This window comes from Macaca thibetana, chromosome 12 (genome assembly GCF_024542745.1).
Source record: "Macaca thibetana thibetana isolate TM-01 chromosome 12, ASM2454274v1, whole genome shotgun sequence".
Lineage (NCBI taxonomy): Eukaryota > Metazoa > Chordata > Mammalia > Primates > Cercopithecidae > Macaca > Macaca thibetana.
Genome location: NC_065589.1, coordinates 72,914,739 through 72,941,035, shown reverse-complemented (window position 1 = coordinate 72,941,035; position 26,297 = coordinate 72,914,739). Strand labels below are relative to the sequence as shown.

Here is a 26,297-nt window from a genome sequence, read left to right as displayed (position 1 = left end):
TGTAATTTAGAACAGTTTCTCTAGCCCCTTTTTAAAGTTTCAGAGTCCAGGTTGGTTGTTCCATAGAATATCTCAGAATCTGGATTTGTGTGATTATTTCCTTGTTACTAGATTGAAGTTAAACAGTTTTGGCAAGGGTATTACACAGGTGATGTTCCTTTGAATAGCATTACATCAGGAGGTCCACTGTGTCAATTTGTCCTATTATTGGTGGTGCTAATCAAGTTTGATCACTTGGGTAAGGTAGTAGGTAATCTATAGGATGATACATTAAGACTGTACTCACCTTTTTACTCTTTTATTTCATTTTCCTTGCCTGGGTCAGTGAACGTATTGTATTATCTATTACTATTATTATTCTTTTTAATACCAACTTTTCTCAAATTTTACCAGTCAGAACTCCAGGTCCTTATAAATCTGCTCCCTCAGTGTTTGAACCCTTACTTGCTCTTTTTAATCACACATCCTTCTGGGGTCACCTTGCACTTTTCCCCAACCCTGGACTCAGCTGTTTCTCTATGGATCTCTTCTTCCTTTTAGTGAGAAATAGTATATTTAGAAATAAAGTTTGTGAATACTAGAGAGTTATATCATCTAGATTTTTTCAGTGGACAGATTTAGGAACCCATCAATCCATCCATCCATCCATTTTGAGTTTATAATCATAGTTCAGTGTTATTTTTTAAAGTAAATATTGGCATATTTGAAGCTTTATTTAGCCTGTAAAAGAAAACTAGAATACCACTTTTTTGAGGAGTCTTTAAAAATTTCTAATAGTGAAAAAATTTGAGTTGCTTGTGGTAAATAACTCAGCTTTTCTTGGAGTTACAGATCTATGGCATTGATTATTTTTGATTAATGAGCTTTTATCTGTTGATGTAGTTTTGGGGCAGTGCCGTGACAATGTTGAGCCAAAAAAGTTGCCAATCACTGAAGAGGAGCAGATTTACCCTTGGGATACCTGTGCAGCCGTTCATGACGTGAGGCTTTCATTATTACAGCGTTATTTTAAGGATGTAAGTACTCTTTATAAAATAGTACTTTTGTCTGCCAAGTTGATGGTTGGTTATTTCCCTCCAGAATTTTATATGTCTTTTACCAAAATGGCATTCTGATGTTAAATTTGAAAGTTTATTAGAAAAAAATTAATATGTGGATAGAAAGAAATGGAAATCTGTTAATAAACATTTCAGATAATAAATGTGATACCTTTGTTTTAAATGTTGTTTATTGTGTGATACACACATTCAATTAAGTGGAATGATGAGTACAGCAGATCCTTAAATAATGATGTTTCTTTCAAGATTGTTTTGTTATAATGTTGATGAGAAAAAAATTCCCTACTGGGGCCACTGTCAGTGTGGAATTTGTGTGTTCTCCCCATGTCTTTATGGGTTTTGTCTGGGTATTCCAGTTCTTCCTACTTCCCAAAGATGTGCTGCACATTAGGTTAATTGGCATGTCTAAATTGTCCTGGTATGGGCGAGTATGGGTGTGGATGTGAGTATGTCCTGCCATGGGATGGTGTCCTGCCCAGGGTCAATTCCTGCCTTGTGCTCTGAGCTGCGGGATTAGGCTCCAGCCACCCATGACTGTGAACTAGAATAAGTAGGTTGGAAAATGAATGAAATAATGAAAACGTATTTTTTTTTTTAATTTATAAATTTACAAAGTGTATGATAAAGTAAAAATTTATAAAGCATATGATAATTATACAACTGCATAATAACGATGTGGTATGAAAGGGCTCAGTGAACCTGCATATTTGTTATTGTTTGTTTTTAAATTGCATGGTAATAGGAAGTACTCTTTAACGATTTTCACTTTGCAAACACTTATTCCTTAATTTAACCCATCACCACTACTACTCACAGTACTCAGTTTTGTTAAAAACTGGGTAAATCGTTTTCTTGTTTCTATTAACCTTTCTCAAATACTCTGCATTCATTTCAGTGTTTCATATTAGAAATGTTTTGGGTCTTTAGAAGTTATGATGATGTTTTTGTAATCAGAAATATACTATAGGAATTTAACTCTTGTTTATATCCGTTAGCCTATGGTTAAATTAGTTTTGTTCCACATAATTTGCTTAAAGTCACAGTTTCCAAGAACCTATTGATAACATTAAGTGAGGACTTAATGTATTAACTCTTTGGAAACTTGTATTATGGTGGGAATATTGTATGAAGATTTTTGCCTCCCTCTTTTACTTTCATTTAAAGATATGTAATAAAATTTCATTATGATACTTTTAAAATGTAAAGTAAGGATGGATTTGATTCATATCTGCTATGACTTCTTATAAACTTGGTAGTTTTTTTCAGTGTTTTGCATTTAGGGACTCGAACTCATAAGTATCTGAAGGCTTTCAAGATAAACTTTAGTAGCAGCAGCATTGTTAACGTCTTTTTAAAATTTCTGTATTCCTTTTGATGTTTCCTGAGTGGATTATCAAATGGGGTTTCCTTTCTCCTGTTGTAGTTTTTTAAATCTACTGTGTCTTGAATTAAATAAAGATAAGATATAAGCTTAAAATATAAAGTAAAACATTTTTAGTTAACTGTATGAGATGATTATATGGATAGATTTCCAAATAGAACTTTCTTGCCCATAAATCCATTGAAGTGGAAGAAATTAGTAAGATAAGTGGAAGACAGAATACATAATCAGAATAAATAAGAACTGACCTAGTGATGGTAAGAGCCAGAGTCGAGTCTGGTTCCTTAATATGCTAGACTGACAAGAAGGTTTCTGGTGGCTTCTACAGGAGCTGATGGACCTACAGGGAGGTATTGTGTAGATCAGAAAGAATCCTAGACCAGAAAAACTGGGTTTGGTCCTGATTCTGCCATTTCTGAGCAATGTGAGCTTGGCCAAATCCCTTAAGTGGCCTGAGACTCAATTTCCTCATCTGTAAAATAGGGCTGATAATGATCTTTCATGCAGTAATCACCAGGTTAGAGTTCACTCTGCATATAGGTCACCCTGCGTATAATACAGGTCAATATAAATGTAAAGTGATGTTTTAAATATTCAAGCTATCCCATTTAGGAAGGCTAGGTTAGGCCTGTTAGGCAGTTTGGGTTAGGTAATAAGGGTCATGCTTCCATATATTTTCAGAGACTTTAAAATGAAATTATGGTTATTTTGTAGCAGTATCTGTATGTGCATGTGTATAAATACATGTATGTGCGCACACATACATATTTTCACACTTTGTTCTTTATTGCTTTGGACTTTTTTTTTTTGAGATGGCGTCTCACTCTGTCTCCAGGCTGGAGTGCAGTGGTGCGATCTCGGCTCACTGCAACCTCTGTCTCCCGGGGCCTGTGTTCAAATGACTCCCCTGCCTCAGCCTACTGAGTAGCTGGGACTACAGGTGCCCGCCACCACACCCGGCTAATTTTTTATATTTTTAGTAGAGACAGGATTTCACCATGTTGGCCAGTATGGTCTCGATCTCTTGACCTTGTGATCCGCCCGCTTTGGCCTCCCAAAGTGTTGGGATTACAGGCGTGAGCCACTGCACCTGGCTTGCTTTGGATTTTTTTTTACAGGATACATATATTACTTTATTAATCAGAGACCAATAAATATTTTATTTTCAAGGAAAATTGGGAAATGATGCTAAGTTCTGCTTTTGCAGAAATTTACTGCCACCTTATTTAGACTTTATTTTCTTGTCATAATGATACAGGATTCTTTAGGTGCCACTTCACTAGGTGGCACCTCTGCCTGGGCTTCACTAGGGCCCACTGGGCTCACTCTACCCAGGCTGGCTGGCGGGCCATGCTTAGCTCGCTCCCTAGTCTGGATCCCTCAACCATTGCAGCTCCAAGCTCTGCCTGTGGTGGGGCTAGGTGTGCTGCAAGCAGCTTCTGTGGCTGGGTGCCAGCATTCAAATGACGGGGATGCAGTGGCACCCAAAAACTCAGAGACACCAGCAACTGCAGAGCCCCAAGGGAGTGCCACAGCTTCTGCTTGGGGAGTGCCGAGGTCTGGGCCCCCAGAAGGTTTGCAGCTCTTCACTCCCATAGTCCAGTGAATGGGAGCGTGTCACAACTCTTTTCATTCCTGCTACCCACAGCTCTGTGAGCCGGCCAGGAATGTGTTACAGCCCTTTTTGCCCCTGCCATTTGGTGGGTAGGTTCTTGTCCCACAACCATGAAGAATGAAGTACATGGACACCAGAGAGTGAGCAAGGCAGAGAAGAATTTTATCAAGTGACAGGAAAGATCTCAACAACAAGAGAGGGGGCCTGAAAACGCGTAGCTGCCTGTGTGACTGAGTCTGTGGTTTTTATGGTCTCAGAATGGGGGAGTGTGTGCTGAATGGTCCATGTGTGGACCTGATAAAAGCAGCACTATTTGATTGGCTAAAAGGCTTCGAGGAAGTTCTCACTCCAGTCATGGACTCTACCTGAAACTGCAACTGGTTTTCAGGCTTTAAATTGTCTGTGGTTTGAAGGTTGGATTTCACCAGGGACCTGGCCCTGTCTACCTAGGAATTTGTCTGTCTCCTGCCACTATCAATAATCCTGGTTTTAATTTTTATCATTTTTAATTACTTTAGAGTAAACAGGTAAAGATGAATCCCAACACCAAATAGAAAACTTAAAAAAAAAATCGATCAAAATAAACCTAGACCTAAGAGCATCATAATTTTGAGGAAAGAGATGATCTAATAAATGGGAGCAAAAAGGGAGGGTATCTCTTTTTTGCAGCCAGAGTAATTATTCATTTCTAGAAAAAAATATTTTTAATAAAAAGTCTCTGAGCTGAAATCTGAGTTGGATTATACTCTGTTGTATTTCTGTTAGTGATTGTGAGATTTGTATTCCTACATCATTACTTTTGTATGCTTTTATAAGACCTATTTTATGTATATATGGCATATTCCCTAGACTGCATACCTCTGAAGGTCCAGAGCTGTGCCTCATGTTGATTCAGAGGCTAGCACATGCTATGTGTGTTGTAGATGCTTACTGGGTTTCTTCCTGAATTACTCTAAACATAAGAGTACCAGAGTGGTAGCTGGACCAGACTGTATAGAGCAGAAGAATGACCATCAGTAGGCACTGATATTGATTATAGGATTAGACTGTAGATTCTACTGTCTTCAGATTAAATGCATGCATTTTACAGAATTGACATGTAGAATATTAGTTATGTAAGACAGTGCATTCACTGTAGAAACTGGAAGTGAATGGGGAATATGACACAACAGAGAGAAGGAACCTGATCTTTGGAGTTAGATAGACTTGGATTTGAATTTATAACTTCGTGATCTTACTAAAGTTATCATTCCTCTCTTGTAAAAAGGGGCAACTCCAGCTACTGTATTAGGTTTTAGTAATTATTGAGGTTGTGACATTTCAGTGTTAGGCACTTAGCACAGTGGTGGATACTTGAGGTCTCCCTAAAATACTAGTCTCACATTATTAAATGTTACCCTGCATTTTTTGACTGTCAAACTCAAACATCTAAAAGTTGTATAGACAAATGATTCATTGTTTCCAGTTTTAAAAGCTAACCATTTTTATTAAAAATACAGATTAATTGCCTTTTTGTAGTATAGTGCCAAAGAGAGCAACTGGTTTATTAACTGACTACCAATCATTCTAAATGATCTAACACCAAAATCTGCTTCAATTTCAAGCAGCTCCAAAATGTAAAACAAGGATGAGCAGGGCTCCTGTTGTTTTTCTCATTTGTAACAGAAGCCTGCTAACCAGCTGTATTTGATTTATGCTGCTTCACATCTTTAAATTGGCTGGGAAGTCATTTTGTACTATGTAATACACAGTACTTTCAACTTTAGATACTCATGAAGAGTCTTGATTTAATATCGGAACTTTACTGTCATTTAAAGATCATTGGTCATCTTACATTATAAAAATAAAATTTAAAGATTGACTCAGGTTTTTAAGCATGTAAGTACATGCTTGTTTGATGGCTTTCAAATCTTTCATCATATGCTGCCACTCCTGTTAGATCTTATGCTTTCACATTGCTCTGGCCCGCCCATCTATTTACTATAGATAGTAGAAAATGAATTCAAGTTTAGGCCCAAATGCTATTCAGAGGCCAATTGATGAAAATTCTAAGGAAGAGATTTTAGGAGAAAAAGTCTTCCGCCTATTTATAAGTTTAGAGGAAGGAATTAGCAATGAAAGAGAAGTTGAAGATGTAAAAGAGAAAGGAAAGATGAGAGAAAGAAACCTTTAAAACAAATCTGGAGCCAGGCACGATGGCTCATGCCTATAATCCCAGCACTTTGGGAGGCAGAGGTGGGCGGATCACTCCCTGAGGTGAGACCAGCCTGATCAACATGGAGAAACTCCATCTGTACTAAAAATACAAAATTAGCCAGGTGTGGTGGCACATGCCTGTAATCCCAGCTACTCGGGAGGCTGAGGCAGGAGAATTACTTGAATCCAGGAGGCAGAGGTTGTGGTGAGCCAAGATTGCGCCATTGCACTCCAGCCTGGGCAACAAGAGTGAAACTCAATCTCAAAAAAAAAAAAAACCTCAAAAAACAAAAACACAAATTTGGAAAGGATTATAGTTTGCTTATATAGTCTAGGTCCCTTCTTTATTGTATATTATATTAAGACCTTGTAAATATTAAGGCATGTTTTTGGGTTATTCTTGTGACTAGATTTATACTTTATAAAGATGTATGGGGGGTACATCAGAACAAACTTGAGTTAAGGAGACGAGTTAAGAAACTGTTTAAGAACCCCTTCTCCAAGTCTGTGGGATATAGACTTGAATATTATATAGTGGAAAAGAAGAGGAAAGACCAAAATCATGAGTTATTTAGGACACAGAATCCATATGATTTGGGAACTGATACTGTGGTATGAAGGTAAGAGTGTGATACAGAATGACTCTTGGCTTTCTGAGTGGTGACTAAATAGATTGTGGAGTTATTGAACCAAGAGGAAGGAAATGATTCATGGAGAAGCTAACAATTTACATTTTTGGCACATTGAGTTTATATTTTCTTTGGGACATTAAACTGGAGATTTCTGAGTGGCGTAAGTACTTGTATCTAACAGGCAAGGGATCTAAGCTTACGGTGTAGTCGAAATTACTGCTTAAATCACTAGGAAAAATAGTTTAATGAGAAGAGAGTAGCACTGAGAATAGAACCTTGAAGAGTAGAGGAATAGACATTGAAGGAGTAGTGAAGAAAAAAAGATCCTTAGAAGGAAGGCTGAGAAAAGCAGTTAAAGAGACAGGAACAAAACCAAGAGAGAGTAGCATTAAACCAGAGGAAAGTAGGCGTTTCAACAAGTAAGTTGTTAATGTCAGAAATCAGAGAGAGATTAAGTACCATACTTAATCTCAGCAACAGTATAGTTCATACTGAACTATAGTATAATATTGAGAGCATATATTTTATGGAGCGGACAAAGGCTAATTCATAATATTCTCTTTCATTATGAGTATAGAAGTTTGGGAGCTGCAACTTCATGGTATTCCAATTTTAAAGATAATGTCTTAAGACTATCTAGTCAGGCATTAATTGATACCACAAAAATAGAAACTTCACGTTAATATAAAAATAGAAAATCATGCAGAGGTTTATGCAGACATATTAATATTTAAATATGTTTATACTTTAAAATTAATTGTATTTGTCTTCTTTTTATTTTGAAGAGTTCATGTCTCTTGGCAGTATCAATTGGCTGGGAAGGAGGTGTTTATGTACAAACCTGTGGTCACACATTACATATAGATTGTCATAAATCTTATATGGAATCATTACGGGTAAGTTGCAAAAATTTTTTAAAGTTGCATGTATCTTTCCAGGTATTAAATCTTTGTATAGTATATACATCCCAATTCCAGCTCATCTTTTTAGGTGGTTTTGATCATCGTGTAAACTATCCAGTCTCACTTTAACACAGACCTGTTCAACTTCAAGGATTTTAATTTTAAATTTCATTTTAGCAGCTGGCTGAATGCAGTGGCTCATGCCTGTAATCCCAGCACTTTGGGAGGCCGAGGTGGACAGATCACTTGAGGTCGGGAGTTCGAGACCAGCCTGGCCAATGTGGCCACCTGGCCAACCTGGCAAAACCCTGTCTCTACTAAAAATACAAAAATTAGCTGGGCATGGTGGTGTGCACTTGTAATCCAAGCTACTCGGAAGGCTGAGGCAGGAGAATCACTTGACTCTGTGAGGCAGAGGTTGCAGTGAACTGAGATTGCACCACTGCCCTCCAGCCTGGGCAACAGAGCAAGACTCCATCTCAAAAAAAAAAAAAAAAAAAGAAAAAAAAAAAAAAGAAAAATTTTTTTCACTTCAGCAACTGACTTCCATGGCTGCACTTTAGACTTTGCTACTCTCTCTGAAATATTAAGCTTTAATATCCTACCATATCATCTTATGATTATCACATAAGTTCTCTTGTCTTCACTCTCATTATTGTGATTTGCCTCTGACGTCGAGATCTATAGTCCTTTAACCCTTTGAATTTTTTCCTAGTGTATTAGCTCTTTGCTATCCTCTCTTTCTTGTACTATACCCATTCTGTTCTTGTGAATCTCATTTAATCAACCTCCTTTGACTTTAGACCCAGTCAGCTATCCCAGCTAGAAAAGTCATAAAACTAGGTGAATGGTTATTATCACAAACTTGTGGCTTCCTATAACAGTGGCTTAGACTAGAGTTATGGGCTGTAAATACTACCTATTAATTCATTTACCTGTCTTTGATCAGTTCCTTCTCCTGTTTTCCTCAGCAGCTATTCCAAACCTTTGCCTCCCCAAGATTCATTTCCTCTTAATAGATTCGGTCTCTTCCTTTGTCATGAAGAAAACAGTGTCTGTTGTCACATTCTCTTAGATTCCTGTCTTGCTTTTCTATTCCCTGATAAATGAGTCCAACATCCCAACCAGTCTTTTCTTTGCTACTCTTTGAGGTAGTACTATAGCCTTTCTTCTGTTCAGGAATAACTTTTCTGCCTGAGCTCTGGTAGACCTTTCTCCCCAACACCTCAGGGGCCTTGATTCATCAGTAGGTAACCTCTTTTTCTTCTGTATTTTCAGTTTTTCTGCCTCTTCTGCCCCTTCTCAGCTCATCAGGAGCTGAGTTCAAACCTCTCCCATTCAGAATCCTTCCCTGGACATTACATTTTCTTATTTTCCTATAGCTGAAGACTTCTCTTTCTCCTTCAGTGTAACTTTTATTTTATTTATTTATTTTTTTTGAGATGGGGTCTCACTCTGTTTCCCAGGATGGAGTGCAGTGGCTAGATCATAGCTCACTGAAGCCTTACACTCCTGAGTTCAAGCAGTGTAACTTCTTAAAAGCAACTTCTTAAATACAGGTCTACTATATTCCCATATTCCTAACTCAGAAGCAGTAGATATCTCTTTTTTCCTTCCTGTTCTTCACCTCTCACTTTCAGTCCCTTACCAAAATTCTATTGATTCTGCCTTCTAAACCTCACTTGACTATATTCTACCTTCATTAATCCCACTGCTACTTTTTTGTGTATGCCTTCCTTGCTCATCTTGATTATAGGAATTGCTTTCTTATTGATTTCCTTACTCCAGGTGTAATTTATTTACTACATTGAGCTTTCTAAAATTTAAATCGACAATATGTGTTGTTGGCTTAAAATCTCTTGCTGTCTTCCTCCTGATAGGATAAAGTTCACTATTCTCTGAATGGCATTCAGGTACTACAGGATCTGGACTTGCCTATTGCTTTAGTGTTGTCTTTCATCAATTCAACATTAATAAGCTAATTGCTAGTTCCTTAAGCACATTATGCATTTTTCATATCCCTGTATTCAAGTATTCTTTCAGTAAATATTTATTCAGTATCTACAGTGTTCCAGATACTGTGATAATCATTGTGGATACAGTGGTACATAAGGCACAGTTCCTTCCCTCAATGAGTTTAATATGTATTACGTAAGAGAGACAAGTAAACAGTTACAGTATGCGTGCTAAATGTTAGGTATACACAGAGTCTTACTGGAACATCTGCCAGGTGCCAGAACATTTTGATGGAGTAAGGCGCTTGAGTGATGAGAGATGAGACAGAATGAGTAATTAAGGTTTACATTGTAAGGGACCTTCTGGTCCATTTAAAGAATTTGGACTTTATATAGATTCCTTAGAGAAAGCCATTAAAGACTTAAGCAGAAATATAAAATGTCCAGAAGAGTCATTGTGACAGTTGTGTAGAAGGGGGATTGCAGAAAAGTAAGAAAGAATGTGGTAGGGGCTTGGACTTACTCATGTCTATGAAAATGGAGAAGAGAATATAGATTTGAAATATATTTAGAAGGACAGTCTTGTGGAGCATGAGGGGGAAGAAGGAATCAAGGTGGGAGGTGGTGATGACACTGAAAGATTTTGATTGGAAATAACAAAGTCTCAAATTAGACATTAGACACTAGACGCATTAGGTCATGTAGTGGTATGTTTGGGAGACTACTTAGAGAAATTAGTAAAGGGGACAGAAAGAAGAAAGTAGATGGAAGGATTGATGGGGTTAATTAATTATATATTTGTGATGGGAGATGGGCAGGATATGGAAGGAGTTGCTATGAGGCTCTTCTCTCTGAGATATGAGGTGTAACCTTATGCTCCTAGAGTAAAGGGAACAGGGGTGGGGAAGGTGAGTGACTTGGCAGGTGAGGAGGTGGTTTGAAAAACCACTTTGGGGGCCAGGTACGGTGGCTCATGCCTGTAATTTCAGCACTTTGGGAGGCCGAGGCGTGCTGATCACCTGAGGTCAGTAGTTTGAGATCAGCCTGGCCAACATGGCGAAACCCCATCTGTACTAAAAATACAAAAATTAGTTGGGCATGGTGGCGAGCCCCTGTAATCCCAGCTACTCGGGAGGCTGAGGCAGGAGAATTGCTTAAACCTGGGAGGCGGAGGTTGCAGTGAACTGAGATTGCGCCATTGCACTCCAGCCTGGGCAACAAAAGCAAAACTCCATCTCAAAAAATAAAAAAATAAATAAAAAATAAATAAACAAAAACAGAAAAACCACTCTGGGATTGGATGAGAGAGTGCTTCCTAGGATGTGGAGAAAGTGCCAGGCAGTATGCAGGACAAAGTTGAGGTTGGAAACAGTTTGTAGCAAGAAGGCATTTCATTTTTCTCTGACAACACTCAGTTTGAGTGCAGAATTGGAGAAGGCATACATTGGATTAATTTAGTATGAAGGCTTTGTTTGGTGTGAATGATGAAAGGACACATGGAGGGCAAGTGGGAAGTATTGCCATGAGTTTTTGAAGTGGTAGACAATGGTGTGCAGATGGGATAGGAAAAACCTGATGAACTAGGAGAAAAAGAAGGGAAATAAAGGAGGTGGAAGTTGGTAGTCAGAATATAAGATGTTTAGATTTAATATTTTCAGATCACGAGTAATTTTGAGTTATTACAGGAAAAGGATATTGTTATGGTAACAGGTGCTGGAGTAGAGTGAAGGCCAAAACTGTAGGCGCTGATGAGGTTAAGGAGCTGAAGGACTGAGGTATAAGATTGGTTGTATACATATATAGTGAAACTGCATAGGAAGATGCAGGACTTGGAGTGATGAGGAAAACGTATCAAGGTACCAAAGTCTTCAGTGGTTGTGGGCAGTAGGTGGCAGTGAAAAGGAAGGAAAAGGATAGTATTGCTAAATGACATGAGCCACAAATACAAGGGAATGCAAGAGTAATGATCTCGGGCCAGCACCAGAGGGTGCTGAGATGTGAGAGATGTAGGAGGGTGAGTTGAGAGGGTTTCTGGGGGTGCTTCAGTAGAGAACCTAGCTTCAGTTATAGCAAAAAAGAGTATCTAGCATTCTTTAGAATTAAGGCTGCCAAGAAGCTTATCACAGAATGTTCTGTGATCAGGACCATTACCCCAATTTTTAGCACTCTCTTTTTTGTGTATTTTTAAAACTTAGCTCACAAATCTTCTCTGGGAAGGCTTCTCTGTTGTTGCATTTATCGCACTATAATTTATTTGCCTGATTTTGCTTTTAAATTGTGAGCACCTTAAGAAGGAAAAATGTATCTTAACTCTTTATGCTATCACCTCGCACAGCATTTATCAGCTTAGTAAATGTTTGTAGAATTGGATTTAGGAAGATATGTTGTTACATTTTTAAGGACTTAAAAAGTTAATGTCAAAAAGTGAAAAATAGAATTCATAGTTCTCTTAGTCAAAGTCCTTGAGATGCAAGATATAATGAAATGAGCACTAACTCAGTTGTCTAATCAGTTGTATTTAGCAGTTAGACACCTTAGAAGTTACTTTTTTGAGGCTTATTTGCTCTCAAAAGCTATTTATCCTAGATCAAGGAACATGAGCATTGGGATAATCTTCCCAGTAGTCAGTCACAGATTATGAAAACAGGGGTGTGGGGTAAGAGGAGGGTGACCCACTTTAATGTGACCTGTTTTTTGAACTATTGTTTATCTTAAATCCACATTTCAGATTAATTGCATAATCACTTGAATGTTTCATACTGAGAGAAGAGTAAGATACTTAAACAGTGTTTTGGTGAGGGCAAGTGTTATGTAATTGCTATGATGTAAGAAGTGATTTGGTGAACTTTAACAGTTAAATGAAGGATTTTGTTTATTTCTTTATGACATATTAGAGATGTCTTTTTTTGTATGGTTTATTAATTTACTATAAAATGGGTGGTATAATTTTTGTTTTCTGTAAATGTGTGTATCATGCATCTGTATGTTTATTTCATCTTTTAGAATGATCAGGTTCTTCAGGGCTTCTCAGTGGACAAAGGAGAATTCACGTGTCCCCTCTGTAGGCAGTTTGCTAACAGTGTTCTTCCATGTTATCCTGGAAGCAATGTGGAAAATAACCCTTGGCAACGTCCTAGCAACAAAAGCATACAAGATCTCATAAAGGAAGTGGAGGAGCTGCAGGGACGACCGGGAGCTTTCCCAGTAAGCATCAGTGTAAGGCATAAATATCCTGGTTAACTCAGCTCTGATTTTCTGCTTTCATTTTCATTCAGTTTATAAATTACTCTGGACTTTTACATATTTAGTAGAAATTGCTTTTAGAGGTTTTGTTCTCTTCTATTTATATTTAAATAAAAAGTAATAGAACAAATTATTATCAAAGGCTATACTTCTCTTTAGGCTAAATTCTTAGTTTTAATATACATCTTCGGAGGTCAAGAACCCCTATAGGTTTAGATATAGTTAGGCTCTTTTAAGATGTTGAAGGAGGCTAGTCATGGTGGCTCAGACCTGTAATCCCAGCACTTTGGGAGGCTGAGGCTGACAGATAACTTAAAGTCAGGAGTTTGAGACCAGCCTGGCCAACATGGCAAAACCCCATCTCTACTAAAAATACAAAAATTAGCCAGGCATGGTGGCGCTGAGGCAGATGGATCACTTAAGGGCAGGAGTTTGAAACCAGCCTGACCAACATGGCAAAACCCCATCTCTACTAGAAATACAAAAATTAGCTGGGTACGGTGGCACACACCTGTAATCCCAGCTACTCGGGAGGCTGAGGCAGGAGAATCGCTTGAACCCCGGAGCCAGAGGTTGCAGTGAGCTGAGATCGCCACTGCACTCCAGCCTGGGCAGCAGAGCGAGACTCCCTTCTCAAAAAAAAAAAAAAAAAAAAAAAAAAAAAAAAGGTTGAAGTATTTAAAAGCAAACACACAAGCTATATATACTCTGTGTGTGTGTGTGTGTATCTCAATATAAAGCACAATTTAATCACTTAAAAATATGCCCATTAGGTATATTAGGATTAAGAAGATATATTTACACAGATATGCACATGTATTTGTGTGTATGTGTATTCGAGAGATAAAATATTGCGTAATTGATTGAACTGTTCATCACAAGTCAGACTACTGTAGCGGGGAACTCATCTTTTATGCCATCCAGTAGGATTTGTTTGTTTTAAATTCTTAAAATATTTCACCTTCATTATAGATTTATTATATGGTCTCTGAGAGAAGTGACAGTTGTGTCTGGTTTATGTAGTAAATTTGTGAAAACTGTGAATATGTGACTTTTGAAACAGAAATGCATACTTTAAACCTAGGTAGAGTCATCTGTCAATTCCCTTTCTCAAGCGAAGACTAATTTTAGAATTTGTGGTCTTTTTTAAATTTTATAAACCCTAATTCTTGTGTGTTTAAAATATGCTTAAACTTATGGGACATTGATATAATTCTTTGAAAAATGAACTTAAATGAAAGTCAGGTTTTTTATAGACATGGAAACTTTGTTCTAACATATTATTTTAATACCATCATCTCATTGGCTTAGAATAATTTATGTGGTTAATTCATAGTTGGATTACAGTGTTACCAGTCACAATGTAGAATTAAAGATCACTGTTTAAGAGAGTATTTTTTGACTGGTTTTATCTTTGTATACTAAATATATTTATAATAGATAATGTTCTATCTGTTTTGACTTTTTAATTTTTATTTCCTATGTTTATATAATAAACATTCTAGTTTTAGACCAGTATTAAAGAAAGTGAATATAAACTTTATATATATGTTTGCATTGTTTTATAGTCAGAAACAAATTTAAGTAAAGAAATGGAATCTGTAATGAAAGATATAAAAAATACCACTCAGAAGAAATATAGAGACTATAGCAAGACCCCGGGCTCACCAGACAATGATTTTCTCTTTATGTACTCTGTTGCTAGGTAGGTATATATAGTATATACTCTTTAGTTTACTTATTATTAATAGTTGATTTTATTATTTAATAAATATTTGTTTTATTTATTTAAAGGTTGCATATTTTTAATATCAGTTGAAATTATGGCTAGTTTTAGTGCCTCCTAGGATAACTATAAGTGTGTAGCTTTCTTTTATTTCCTGAAGAGGTTTTATTTTAATGAAATATTTGCATATATGTTACTAAGCATTAATAGTACATGGGGCAAAAGTATGTTACTAACATTTTGGGACAGATATATACCTTGAAGCATGTATTATATATGAGACCTGTCAAAAAGTGGTAATACTGAGAACTAAAACGTTGTAATATGTTAAACCCTTCGATTTATGGAAAAATAAGAACAGTAAGGAGTAGAAGAACTTTGTTTTAAATAGAAACTGGAAAGATCTAGCGATAGCCTAAAAGACAGGAGTTTAGAAAAATCAGATAAGGGAGAGGAAGCAAGGGATCAGGCATGTTCTAAACCTCAATTTGTAGTGAGTAAGGGGCTCAAGAAAGCTGTTAGAAGTAAATGTTTCTCATCTTTCAGATTAGGAAGGATTAGTCTAATTGTATGCAATACAGAAGCAGTAGTTCTAAATGGGAATTTTGGAAAACTTGAGTGAAAATGCAGAACCATAAAAGAAGTAAATAGAGGAGAAGCAGACACAACTAAGAACTTGTAAATGCATTCTGCCAAAACTGACTCTGTACATCCTTGAATATCTCTGGAAGTGTACTTCATGTTTTATCTAAGTATTGTAATAGGTAAGATTTAGAGAGATAATGTGACTTGAAGTCATACAGCAAGTTAGTGGCAGAGTAGGATCTCTTGAGTCAAGGTTTAGTGTTTTTTTCAATTTGCTACCTTCGTTTTTCCTTTCCTATGTTTAGCTTTTATAAGTTGTATTATGTATATAGTTAATCATGGCTATTCTCTCTGGCCCACTCCTGGAACAGAGGGTAACGAAAGAGTAGATGAGCTATACATAGCCTTTGGAACTCAGGAGAAGTGGAACCAGACTTAGAAAAATTGCAGCAAGCAAATAAGAGCTCAAGATAAGGAGCATTAGTTGGTCTGAGAATGCAAATACTGGACATGGGTTGATGTAAAAGGATCTAATGGATTGGAAAGTAACTTTGTAGTTTGTATATTCCTAGCCTCTTGTTTATCTAGAATGTTTTTGGGGAAGACATAACAATTTGGTATCTTGTTTCTGAAGAGTTACTAGTTACTACATTCTTGCAATAAAAGATACTTTATGTGAAAACAAAACTGAATATAATTTAACTTTGCCAGGGTGCCAAGGTTTTACAGAACTTCCATATGATACTGTGATTATAACATTGTAGGCGATTGGGTTGAATATGGATCAACTCAGTTCTGCTATACATATTTATACACATACATGATCACAGACCTACACACATTTATGTTGCTCATGTATTTATGCCTTTAATTTTATTAGAGTTGACCTTTTAAGAAAATCTTTATTGAATGGGAATAATCTGTACTTGGAATTTTCCCGTAGTATGATAAATCAAACAATTTGATTTAAATATAATTTAGTGGAAGTTTTAGATCCTCATTTCTTGGTTTAAGTTTATAAGTAACTTAGAGAAAAAAGCTTGCAATAATAATGGGAGACCTTCTGGATCAAGACATTTTGGTTTCTCTATTTTTTAGAGAAGCAGAAACAGATGTCAAATACTTTACTAAGGTGTAGACAGAGAAACAGAGAAAATATACTTCCCCCATCCTTTTCTGAAACTTAATGATAAGCTCTAAAGCAGCAAAACAGTAATTCTGAAAATGAGTGTATATAACACTTTAAAACTTTATTATCCTTTGCTTGGAATTCCCCAAAATATTGCAAAGCTCTTCCAGTGAGGCGACATTCCTTCTCTAAGTTTTACTTAGTCATTACAAAGAAAACAAAGGCTGGGCATGGTGGCTCACACCATAATCTCAGCACTTTGAGAGACCAAGGAGGATTGCTTGAGACCAGGAGTTTGAGACCAGCCTGGACAACATAGTAAAACCCTATCTCTATGAAAAATAATAATAAAAAAAAAATTAGCTAGGTTTGGTGGCACACATTTGTAGTCCCAGCTACTTGGGAGGCTGAGATGGGTTGATTGCTTGAGCTACAAGAGATGGGAGGTCAAGGCTATTGTGAGCTGTGATCGAGCCACTGCACTTCAACTTGGGCAACAGAGCAAAACCCTGTCTAAAAAATATAAAAAATAAGAGAAACAAATTGACTCAGAAATTTACATGTATTGAAGGAAAAAAGTATATTGTATTCTGTTTAAATAGGTTGTAATTTTCTCAAAACAGGAAACCAGGCTTTTTATGCGTAACATATAACTTATTTATGCATAACATATAACATTTATTCCTAAAAGGTGAACATTAAAATATTTAGCAATATTTAAACGTTTAAAATATTTAACAATAAACTTACTTTGAATTAAGTTTTGAATTAAATGTAGTGATTTTAAAAGGTATAATTCATTAGAATTTGCACGTTTATTTGTATTTAGTATTAGTAATGTGAGTAGAATATAACCCTCATTTCTTAGAGCTGAATTTCTCCCTGCTGAATAAGTAATTTTGTTTGCTCTTCAGAGAGTTTGAATTTTGGATATTTAGAAGCAAAGTGTTTCTGGTGAGTTTTAGAGTTTTTTGTTTTTTGTTTTTTTTTGTAAGACAGTACATGTCTTTTGTTTTTAAATTTTATTTGCATGGTGAAGCCTTGGAGAATTTTCTGAGGATATCAGAGAAGAAATTGTTGGAAAATCCATTCAAATTTAAAATAATTGAAAAATTAATCAAAATTATTACATTCAAGTTTTAATGTATTTCCAGAATTTTCATTCTATTGCAAATGTCAGTCATCTAAACAGATAATGGAAAGCTAATTTGGGGGAAGAAAGTTTTCTTTTTTTAATACCAATTCATTATTTTTTTGTTGAAACAATGAATGACATGAATTTCAGTAACTGATTTTTCCAAGGATTTTGGACTCAAATTTCATATAATCAAAAGGTATCGGTGAGTAGTAGGTGGTTTGTATAGAGAAAAATGGAAAGAAAATGAAACGTAAGAAACTGCAATGTAGGTGGAGAGACATCTTTAAATCGTGGTTACTCAATAGAGGCAATGTACCTTCATAGGTTAGTTACTTTGTAAACTAATTCTGTTCAAAATAAAACGGATGCTTGCTAAATACCAAATTATGAATCCTTTTAAAAAACAGAAAATTCTTTCCTAAAACAATCCTTTTTTTGGGGCTTGGACGGGGGTCACTACTGGGTTTAAGGGAATGGAAGAGTTAGGAAAAGAAAGAAAATAAACTGCAGGGGCTAAAGAGAATCTTATAATTGGTTACATATCAAAAAAAAGATGTCATTCTCCCCCCCCCCCCACACACACACTTCACACTTTTTTTTTTTTTTAAAGCATCTTGCCAGGTACCATTGGGGATTTAGAAGCTATATATGAAATAATCCCTGTTCTCCAGGAATTTACAATTTAGTTGGGGAGATGGAACTAATATAACATCAATCTATATAACAGAATATAATTTGTTTTTAAAAATGTCATATAGAGAAAGTACTGTAGAACTTCTGAAGGGAAGATGAGCAAATTGAAATATGAAATATGCGTAAGGCCTTCTTTCTTGTCCCAGGAAAGCTTCCTGGAGAAGTTAAAACTTGAATTGCCTCTTGTATAATGTAGGCTGTGGTATGGATGAAGATACTGTTTTTTTTTTTTTTTCCCCCTGAGAAATTGAGTAACTTGCTCAGCTACTAAGTGGTCTACTCAGGCCTTGAACCTAGATCTCTTTCCAGAAGCTTTGCCTTTTTCACCAAACCAACGTGTGTTTGAGAGTGTGGGGTGTGTAGTGTGTGTACACACATTTGCTTTTCAAATTATGGTCTAAAATAGAAGTTAGTGTGGAATGGGGGGTTGAGAGGACAGCATACTTTGGTCATGCAAAAAGAAGCTGGAGCATAGTTAGAGGGGTTTTTAATACGCATATCTAGGTGGCCACTAGGGTAGGCTTTAAACAGTCTTTCTCATCATTATTTCAGAGGTGGAGATTTTCTCCTTTTTCTTCCAAACTAATTTGAATGTATTTGTGTTAGAAAATACAGAAAAGAGTCTGCTTTTCTTTCACAGCAAAAAGCTCAGAAAATTACCACTCCCAGCATATCTTTAGTTTTACATCATTCATTGAGGAGGGAAGAAACATAATACTGCTGTGTGAATTTCAGCAGTTGAGGAAATGTGGACATGGGACATATGACCCATTTGTGTGTTCTTTAGCATGTCTCAAAGGACCAGTTTTCACATAAATGAAATAAAAGTTGATATTTAGAGCCATATTGGTTTTTAAAATCCTAGATATTGCTGGATGCAGTGGTGTGCGCCTATTCCTGGCTACTTGGAGGCTGAGGCAGGAGGATTGCTTGAGCACAGGAGTTCAAATACACCCTGGGAAACACAGCAAGACCTCATCTCTCAAAAAAAAATGTTAAGAAATGTAAAATTGTAGATATTATTCACATTAATCCTTTGGATAGGTAGTTTTTTTATTTTTAATTCAGAAAGAATATTGCATAGGAGATCTTCCAGTCATAATCTGGAATAATTAATTAGATTTTACTAGTTTTTTTTCTAGTATTCTTTGCAATGAAATTCTTAGTAACATGTTTGTCATCCTTTATATTTGGGGATTGAGAAAACAGAATTGTTCTTATATTTAATTTTAATGAATATTTTTGCAAATATGGTGAAATGTTGACATTCTGGTTTTAACATTCATTTGTAAGTATTGTTTGTGTTTCTGGTTAGCTCTCTTAAAAGTAGTATCTAGGAAATCTTAGTTTTTATAAGAGAATATAGCCATTAATTTTTTTCTACAGATTAGGCAACAGAAGATTTGTGAAAACAAAATGTATTGATCTCATTTATATTCCCTTGATGAAGGAACACATGCTGGTCTCCGCTCGCTTTCTGTCCACTAGTATGAAATCCCTGTCCCTGCTTCCTTGCTGGTAGGTTTTTAGAAGTTCAGTGAGCAATGCAAATCGCCTGAAGGGTGGAAAATTCCCTTGTCACACAGATGCCCTTATCAGCAGCAACCAGATGGAGCTCTGAGCTGGAACATTATCAGTGTTAAATTGCTTTTTCTCCCACCCTGAGTAGAGAGGATTAAAGCATTCCTTTAGAAATGGGTGGCAAATGTACAGACTTAGGAATATTAATATTTTTAACAATTTGCATTTATAAGTAAATACATGGAAATATAATCTCAAAACATTCTGTGTTCAAAATACAACCAAACTAGTGCAAAATGTGTTGTTTTAAATAAAATAGGATAATAGTCTTTCATGAATTCACTTGCAAAGAGTAAGCTTGAAACTGCTTTTTCTCTTTTTTTTTTTTTTTTTTTTTAAGTGGGACAGTATCTCACTATTAGGGTTAAATGCATATCTTGAATATAAACTAGTCTATTCAGTTTTGGTTGTAGAAAATAAAGGTATGTCTAAGTGTATTAATACTGTTGAAGAAAAATACAATTTAAATTCTTTCTCAGAGTTGTCATTTATTTTGGCATAATTGGTTATTTTACTGCTACTGTTTTTGAATAAATCCTTAGATTCTGCATTAGTTTGATTTTTGAAATGTTGATTTATTGATTATTGCTATTTTGTAAGCTAATAATTGCTAAATACCTTGCAATTTCAGATGTATGAACAATATTGATGGTTAGCCATATCAATAGTTACACAGTGTATTTTAATGAAACTAGTTTTAGAAGTCCATAAGAGAGACTGCTGTTAAATTATATGTGGTGTTCTTAGCCATTTCGATATTAGTGATTTTGTTTCTTAATACTGATTTCCAGATACCATCTAACCTCTAATGAATGATAACCATTTCTCTGATAGAAAAATTGGTATGCCCTTGTGTTTTATATGGCAATAACCACCTACACAGTGGCTGATGTTGGAGTACAAATTCTTTCTTCATATTCTTATGAAGGTTTATGAAATATGTTGCAGGTTTTTTTTTTCTTAAGGCCTAGTTTTTAGTATGTGCCAAGAGTTGGGACTTTGCAACAATTACACCATGATGTGTGCAATTTTTTGCAGGTATAAATATGAACATATAAGTAAGGATGGATAAATTGTTCCCTTTTTATTTCTTAATATCAGATAAATACGATTATTATTGATACAACATAAAAACTGCTTTTGCAAAAAAAGTTGAAGAACTTTATTTTTTAGGTTGATTCAGACATGTCAGTAAAGCAAATTAGTAAAGACTCTTCAGTTTAGTGACTGAGATATAATGTTTTACTTACAGAACCAATTTAGAACTTGAATTGATTCATCGAGGAGGCAATTTGTGTTCAGGTGGTGCAAGCACAGCTGGCAAAAGGTCTTGTTTAAGTAAGTACTAAATAGTACTAAATTAAAAAAAAATTCTGTCATTTTTGGAAGCATTGACAGGTAAAGTGACATTTTGGTGTATTTCAAATTCTGTCTATGTTATATATGATCTATATAGATAGTGATATGTACTTTAAATGGTTAATCTTGTACTTGGAAGAATCATATGAATATTTAGCTCTTTCTAGATTATGATTAGCAGATAAATGTGATGCTAAGTGACGAGGTTTATACTGTTTCAAAATTTAAGCACTGTATTAGTCTCAGCTATAAAAAATTGTCCTTAAACTTTAATTCTCTTAAATAATTTTTACATTGAATTAAGAAAATATTTTTATAAAGACAATATATGTTGCCCACAGATTTATATTATTGCTATTAATGAAGATATTTGTGCTGTATTTTGATGTGCATATTAAAATGAATTGAAATTACAGATGTTTGCTTTTATTTATATATATACTTTATGTTATAAAATGAGCATAATTCTGCAATCTTGTTTGTAAGGATATATTTGAGAAAAGTGTAACTTGTAATTTAAGGTAGATTTTTCATAAGCATGGCTTTGATGCTATCATTTTTTAGTCAATGTTTAGGGAATTAAGGTGAATACTAGGAATATTATTATTGAATGTCACCATATAGCTCTGATTATTGGCCCCAGATCACTGGAGTTGAAATATTACCTAATGTGATTGGTGTAGGAAATAAAACTTGTTTAAAACACATAATATCGTCTTTTGAAAAATGAGTATTTTTCTTAAAATACTAAAAAAAGTATTAAAAATTATCAATACATGTTGGTGTTTTAACAAAAATATGTTATTTCAAAAAATATGTAATTTTGAATTGATTTCAAAGCAGAGGGATGATCAAAAGCACTTTAAAATTTCTAACGTAAAAGCAAACGTATGTGAAATTTTAACTTGGTTATCTTTAAAGTCTTATAAATTGCCTTTTCTTTTGGATTGTCACTTTATTCCTAGAACTTAAGATTTTGGAGGTTATTGTTTTTATTTTTTAACCAAGTATTAGTAAAAATTGACCCCTCTATGCATTCATCTAAACCCTATTTCTGTTCAGTGCTTTACTAGTATGTTTCAAAGGTAGTTGTTGATACATGGGAGTTTTAGTTTCTAATCTGTTTGAATTAATAGATATAATAATCATTTTAGTTATATAAATTATTCTTTCTTGTTAATTTGTTATTAATTGATGTTTGGCATTGGCTGATAATATTCCAGAAACCATTGTGTTACAAAGTGTTTACTTTAGTGAATGATTTTCTGTTTTTAAAAATCTACTTAATTTTTTTTCTCTGAGGCACTTAAACTTATCTAGAGGCTTGTAAATAATGAATTTATCCAGATTCCTGAAAATAGTAATAAAATTCTGATGGTAGTCACTTCAATTACCAGAGTCAATTTTGTAATTTAAATTGTTAAATTTATAGTTAACTTTCAGATTTTCGCTTATTTTTCCCTTTACTAAATAAGAAATTACACTGTGCCAGTATAGACAAAGTCATGATACAGTTTATCCTAAATATAAGTTAATATGTTTCTTAGTTTTTGTATAATTTATTATTGTTCAATTACTTATTTATCCTAATATTAATAAAAGCAGCCTGTAAGTCATATATATAGAATATGTTGTATATATACAAAATCCCACTATCTTACAAGTGTATGAACTTAGTATTTGTTATTTATTCAAATAAAATTCAAACTTAAATTGTACACCAGGACTCAAATTGATGATGATTCATGGGATCTCAGTGCAAATATCTCATTTTTTTGATCTTCCAGTGCAACTTCAGTGGTATTATAAAAAAAAAAAATTCTTTTTTCTAGGGAAAAATCTTCTTGTATTCATATTTTCCTTTTCCCATTGATTGCTCTTTATTACTTTTTGAAAATCTCACTTTTAATGTTTTTTTCTTCCATAATGTTTTTGAGGAGAGTGAGAAAATGCCTCACTGACTAAGCAAATGATAAGGGAACTTTTTTCATTCTAAGAATATCACACTTTTGAAATACTGTTCTGTTACGACTTCTTGATGAAACTGAAAATTTGTCTAGTCAGGAAAACTTCTAATAAATTTTGTCTAGAAAGGATTGTGTCATGCCTGGTATATAATTATGGGGACACACACATACACTCAGTGGGGGAGAAGAGAAGAAGATTGTTCTTTCTACAACAATGAAAGCAGAAAATATTAATGGCCAAATCTCTAGTGAGAAATAAAATTGAAATGGAACAATGCCATTCAACTACATCTTCAGACATTTTTAAATAGTTGAGGGTAGTTAACTAGTGTCAATCAGAGCAAAACGTCAGTCCTAAAAATATGTGTGTGGGAAATTTTCCATAGTAAAAAGCTACTCAAATTAGCTCACATAGCAGCATACTATGGTATTTTAATAATATCCTACGTTTGTAGTTTTAAAGTTTGTAAAGTTCTTTCACATAAATTATTTAATCTTTAGAACAACCATGTGAAATAGGTGTTATCTCTTTTTCATAGAAAAGGAATCTGAAGTTCAGAGTAATTGCCTTGCCAAGTCACACAGCTGGAAAATGTCAGAGCTTGCACTTGAGCCCAGCTCTTCTGACTGTAAATTCAGTTATATAAGACATATCTCCTGCCCTTAAGTGTCCCAAAGGATGCAGAACTTTTAAGACCTTTCACCCATTGGTTTAGTCAAAGACACTCTACTGTACAACATTGCCTTGGGATCTTTCCAGGCCCTTCTGTGCTTACTCTCCTATTTATCTTGTCTATTTTCTTTTATCAGCCTTTCACCATAAATCCTTTGTTCTGAGCCATCTTTTCAGACATTTTTGCAAGTCCTAGTCCTGAGTCCTTCTGCCCTGGATACCAGTTAGTTCTCCTTTATTCCTTGCCAGTTTGCTGGCTGGTTCCCCTTGCTCTTGCTGTGAGCCATGTGTGTTAGCTCTCACATACGGCATAGCTGCTGATTCCCAGGTCAGAGTTCTAGCCCTCCTCCTTACCCACCAGGGAAGATCAGGCATTTAGGACTTTGTATTTAGCACATGATACTGGTTCTAGAGACTGGTTCTCATCTGCTGGACTTGTATTCAGCAGATGAGATTTGTTCAAATGCCACGTCCACTAAAAACTTCACTGATTCCAGCAGTGAAAAGTTACTTAGAAGTTCTAGGGAATTTAGAGGTTTGGGATCATATCTATCTGCTGGAATCAGTGAAGCTTTTGGTGGACAAGGCATTTGAACAAGACTTTGAAAGGTAAGTGAGGTTTCGAGTTTTTGTTACAAATTGATATATACGGTAAGTACCACCAACTTGGTTAGCAACATATGTTGGAAAAAGCAGATGTAAAAATTAAAGGCATAACTTTTTATTAAGAAAAATATTAAGCTTACTGTATTAATTTCTTCATTCAAGTGATTTGAAAGTAAATATGACACTCCATAAATTCTAGTGAAGTTCACATGCTTTTGACACTTTTTTGGCATGATATTCTCAGTGTATTTCTCAAGTAGAAATTGTTGAAACCATTGGCAATGCCATTTGATAGATTATTAATATTGGAGCATAATATAAAATTATTTGTAGGTAAATGTTTTTTCCTGTCTTTGGGTCTGAGAATTTTTCTGCTTATTACTGTCATTTAACTAAGAAACCACAGTTCATGTCTCAAATGGATTCCATGATTTTATAGAGAGATTAAAAATGGAACGGTAGTCAAGAGAGGATAAGGCAAACTCTTACCTTGACATTTTCATTTGGGAAGTTCTGACTTAATTTTGATGTAATCTATGATCTGATCAAGAAATTATGCATAGTCACTGCAGTAAATAATTTCTACCAGAATTTGCTATTCATAGCAAGCAACCCAGCTTAGATCTGTGTAGGCAACTTAAAATAGTTCTACTTTCTCAGAGAAAGAGTGAATTTTTGGTGAATTTAAAATTACAGAAAATTAGCCAGGTGCAATGGCTCACTCCTGTGATCCTAACATTTTGGGAAGCTGAGGTGGGGAGGATCACTTGAGTCCAGAAGTTGTTAACAGCCTGGGCAACATAGGGAGAACGTCATCTCTAAAAAGAAAAAAAAAAATTAGCTGGGTGTGGTGGCGTGAGCCTGTGGTCCCAACTACTCAGGAGACGGAGGTGGGAGGATCGCTTAAGCCCAGAAGGTGGAGGCTGCAGTGAGCCATGACTGTGCCATTGCACTACAGACTGGGCGACAGAGCAAGATGCTGTCTCAAAAAAAAAATTATAGAAAATTATTTTGACATTAATTTCTCCCTACAGTTAGGCAGCATAAGGATATTGTTAAACAAGTAATGAGTTTTAACAAAATTACTCTTTATTTTTGAGAAACAGGGTCTCCCCTTTGTCACTCAGGCTGGAGTGCAGTGGCACAATCATAGTTCACTGCAGCCTCGAACTCCTGGGCTCAAGCAGTCCTCCCACCTCAGCCTCCCGAGTAGCTAGGACAGCAGACACACACCGTCACACCCAACTAATTTTTTAATATATTTCTTTGTAGCGATGGGGTCTTGCTGTGTTGACGAGGCTGGTCTCAAGATTTTGGCCTTAAGCAGTCCTCCCACCTTGGCCTCCCAAAGTGCTGGGATTATAGGCATGAACCACTATGCCTGGCCTAAAATTACTTTGAAGTAGCCTGGCCTTATTATTTCACATTTAGTAGTAAAATTTTTACATTGATGGTTTATGAAAGCCTTTTTGAAATGTAAAAATATCAATTTCTGCAAGCAGACTGAATAACAATTTTGTTCAATTTTTGTTACCATAAAAAGGATGGAAATTTGGCCATCAAATTATTGTAATGGTCAAAAGGTATAAATTAATACAAAAATGTGTAAATTGTCTGCTGAGACTAGTTATTGATAAGATTTAATGGCTAAAAGCTGATTTTGTGGTATTTGGGAATGTTTTATGTTCTGAAGAGCCAGTTGGTGTGTATTTAGGGCCAACATGAAAGATGCATGTATGGTGGAATAGACAACAGCAAACTAGGAGTCATAGGCATGTGCTTACGCAAGACATTTTATGTTTTTGGCTTCAGTTTCCTCATCTATAAAATTAGTGTATTAGACTGGATGATCTGTGTC

General features: G+C 35.3%; 1 protein-coding gene across 6 annotated transcripts in view; it reads left to right on the top strand.

Moving 5' to 3' along the window:
* Positions 1 to 26,297, top strand: part of UBR3 (ubiquitin protein ligase E3 component n-recognin 3) — a 264,525-nt gene that overhangs the window by 163,589 nt on the left and 74,639 nt on the right. For 4 of the 6 annotated variants that reach the window (XM_050751441.1, XM_050751437.1, XM_050751439.1 and 1 more), the window contains 5 exons: positions 883 to 1,016; positions 7,668 to 7,778; positions 12,743 to 12,955; positions 14,551 to 14,687; positions 21,087 to 21,172. In XM_050751441.1, the coding sequence (XP_050607398.1) occupies positions 883 to 1,016; positions 7,668 to 7,778; positions 12,743 to 12,955; positions 14,551 to 14,687; positions 21,087 to 21,172 (681 nt within the window). The remainder of the gene's footprint in view (positions 1 to 882; positions 1,017 to 7,667; positions 7,779 to 12,742; positions 12,956 to 14,550; positions 14,688 to 21,086; positions 21,173 to 26,297) is intronic. The other 2 variants (XM_050751440.1, XM_050751438.1) reach the window with 1 other exon arrangement.